This window comes from Lineus longissimus, chromosome 10 (assembly GCF_910592395.1).
Source record: "Lineus longissimus chromosome 10, tnLinLong1.2, whole genome shotgun sequence".
Classification (NCBI taxonomy): Eukaryota; Metazoa; Nemertea; class Pilidiophora; order Heteronemertea; family Lineidae; genus Lineus; species Lineus longissimus.
The window spans coordinates 11,557,857-11,560,294 of record NC_088317.1 but is presented as its reverse complement, the minus strand read 5'-3'; the positions used below and the strand labels follow the sequence as shown (position 1 = coordinate 11,560,294).

At 46.2% G+C, this 2,438-nt stretch overlaps 1 protein-coding gene across 1 annotated transcript; it reads left to right on the top strand.

The window, feature by feature from the left end:
• The first annotated feature begins 687 nt into the window (after positions 1-687).
• LOC135494321 (uncharacterized) lies at positions 688-2,096 on the top strand. Its single transcript, XM_064782235.1, has 2 exons — positions 688-982; positions 1,144-2,096. Exons 1-2 carry the CDS (start codon positions 688-690, stop codon positions 2,094-2,096), a joined length of 1,248 nt encoding a protein of 415 aa, XP_064638305.1.
• Positions 2,097-2,438: the final 342 nt, after the last annotated feature.

Here is a 2,438-nt window from a genome sequence, read left to right as displayed (position 1 = left end):
TGTGCACGATCTTGCTAAGGCTGCCAACCATGCTGTTTTCACTGTTACTTCCACTGGGGGGAGTATCTTTGCGAAGACATCGGGAAAGAAGGATCAAGGAAAGGGAAGATTTGGTAGTACTAATCAAGCTACAGATAAGAAGGCAACGGTGGCTTTATCAACCATGTCTACGCAAGTGCAGCAGAAGTCAGATACGCAAGGACAACAGAAGTCAAACAAAGCTTGGAGGGAGTCAAAACCTCCAGTTGAGAGCTCCAGCCAAGTGATAGGCCAGTCCAAGAATGCAACCAATCTGAAGAGATGTGGCTACTGTGATGGTAAACATAGCCTATGGGGGTGTGACACATTTAAGGTGAAACAAGTCGACTTCAGGAGAAAATTTGTGCGGAATGGTGGATATTGTTTCTGTTGCATGGGAAGACATTATGCCAAGAACTGTAAGTCGCAGAAAACCTGTACGGTGAAGGGATGTGACAACAATCATCACCCTTTGTTGCATCAAGATAAGCCAGCCCAGACTCAGACGACCGAGGCCAAGAAGCAAACTGTGACTTGTGGTGCACTGGGTTCAGAAGTGCCTTTGAAGCCTGGATGGTGTTGCTGAAGGTTATCCCTGTAACAGTGCAAGCAGAGAATGGAAAGAACATTACCACCTTTGCGATCCTAGATTTGGGCTCAACGGCAACTATGGTTACCAAGGCAGTTCGAAATCTACTTGGAATTAGAGGAACACCTGAAACCATATCTGTGAATACAGTTATCGCTGAAGGCATGAACCAGGATGTCGTCATCTCTCGATGCTTGCTGACTCCAGTTGGAAGGGCGGAGCCTCAGATACTGGTGGAAAGGGCACACTTTGTGGAGAGTCTTAACATCAGTCAACGTTATAAGCCTGACTCACTCAACCTGTCTGACTGGGATCATCTACGGGACTTAGATTTAGCAGCTGAAGTTGAGGAACAATCGGTGTCAGTATTGATCGGTGAGGACGTTCCTTGGGCACACGCTGTTCTTGAGAGTAGCTACGGAGACCAGCCGAACAGTCAGCCGTATGCAGTAAAGACCCCTCTTACCTGGTGCGTGGCAGGGCCAGCGCAGAGTCTGAATACTAGTTATCTCAAATCAGCGTGAACTTCATTCAAGAAGAGTCTACTAGCGGGGACAATACTTTGACTGATGAGAAGTATCAGTCCTTGGAGAATGCAGTTAAACGTCTTTGGGAGGAAGAGAAGTATGGTTTCACCTGCAATGGTGAGAAAGCAATATCGGTGGAGGACAAAAGGGGGCTCAAGATATTAGAAGACACAACTAAGATAGTTGATGGGCACTACCAGACAGGATTGTTATGGCGTAAGGAGGATCCTGTATTGCCGAACAACAGAGCTGCTGCCGAGAAAAGGCTGAAGTCACTCCAGAGAAAGTTTAGACAGAAGCCAGAGTTTGCTGACAAGTATCGCCAAGCCATGGATGACAATATCAGCAAAGGGTATGCAGTCATGCTGACAGAAGAAGAAGCTGCCACCAGTAAACAGAAGACATGGTATTTGCCACACCATGGTGTGGAAAGCCAAAATAAACCTGGTAGAGTCAGGGTGCTGTTTGACGCGGCGTCGTCGTTTGGAGGGACTTCGTTGAACCAGGAATTATTGCAAGGGCCAGATATTAATAATAGTCTTGTTGGTGTCTTGGCTAGATTCCGGGAGAACCCCATTGCCATAGTCGCGGACATCGAAGCGATGTTTATGCAATTCAAGGTGCCTGCAGACGACGCTGATGCCTTACGATTCCTGTGGTCACCAGATTTCGAAGCTCAACCAAAGACATATCGCATGACACGCCATATCTTTGGGGCGACGGATAGCCCCAGCATATGTACGTATGGACTAAAAAGATGTGCATTGGATAATGAAGCTGATTTCGATCCAATGGTTGAAGCCACAGTGCTCCGTAGTTTCTACATGGATGAGTTGTATAAGTCTACAGCAGCGTCAATAGCAATAAGGCTAGCACTCCAGCTAATCGAAATGTTAGATAAGGCTCTTCTGACATTGACAGTTTGTTTCAAACTCGTGGGAAGTTTTGAAGGCGATACCTGAATCGAGGAGAGCAACAGGGTGCAAGGATCTTATGATTGGATGTGACCTTCCTACAGAGCGAGCCTTAGGTATAACCTGGGATGTAGCATCAGACACCTTAAGTGTCAGTTCGTGGTTGGACCATGCAAAATGTGCTAAGGTGGTGTCCCACCAAAATCAATGAAATTTGGTGGAGACATACCTTAGGGCTAAACTATAAAGAATATAAAATATGAGCAAATTCGATTCAGGGGTATGCCCAAATTTAGACTCGATAGTTTCAGGGCCCAGCGGGTGGCCATTTTTTCATGTACTTCAAGAGGTCATCTTTGAGTACTCATAGAAAAAAAACAGTTTTACCTG

Bases quoted from the DNA above. Each gene is read 5' to 3' on its own strand.
- LOC135494321 (XM_064782235.1), top strand. From the start codon at position 688: ATGGTTACCAAGGCAGTTCGAAATCTACTTGGAATTAGAGGAACACCT. The intron at 983-1,143 runs GTGAGGACGTTC...ACTTCATTCAAG, and splicing joins ATCGGTGTCAGTATTGATCG to AAGAGTCTACTAGCGGGGAC.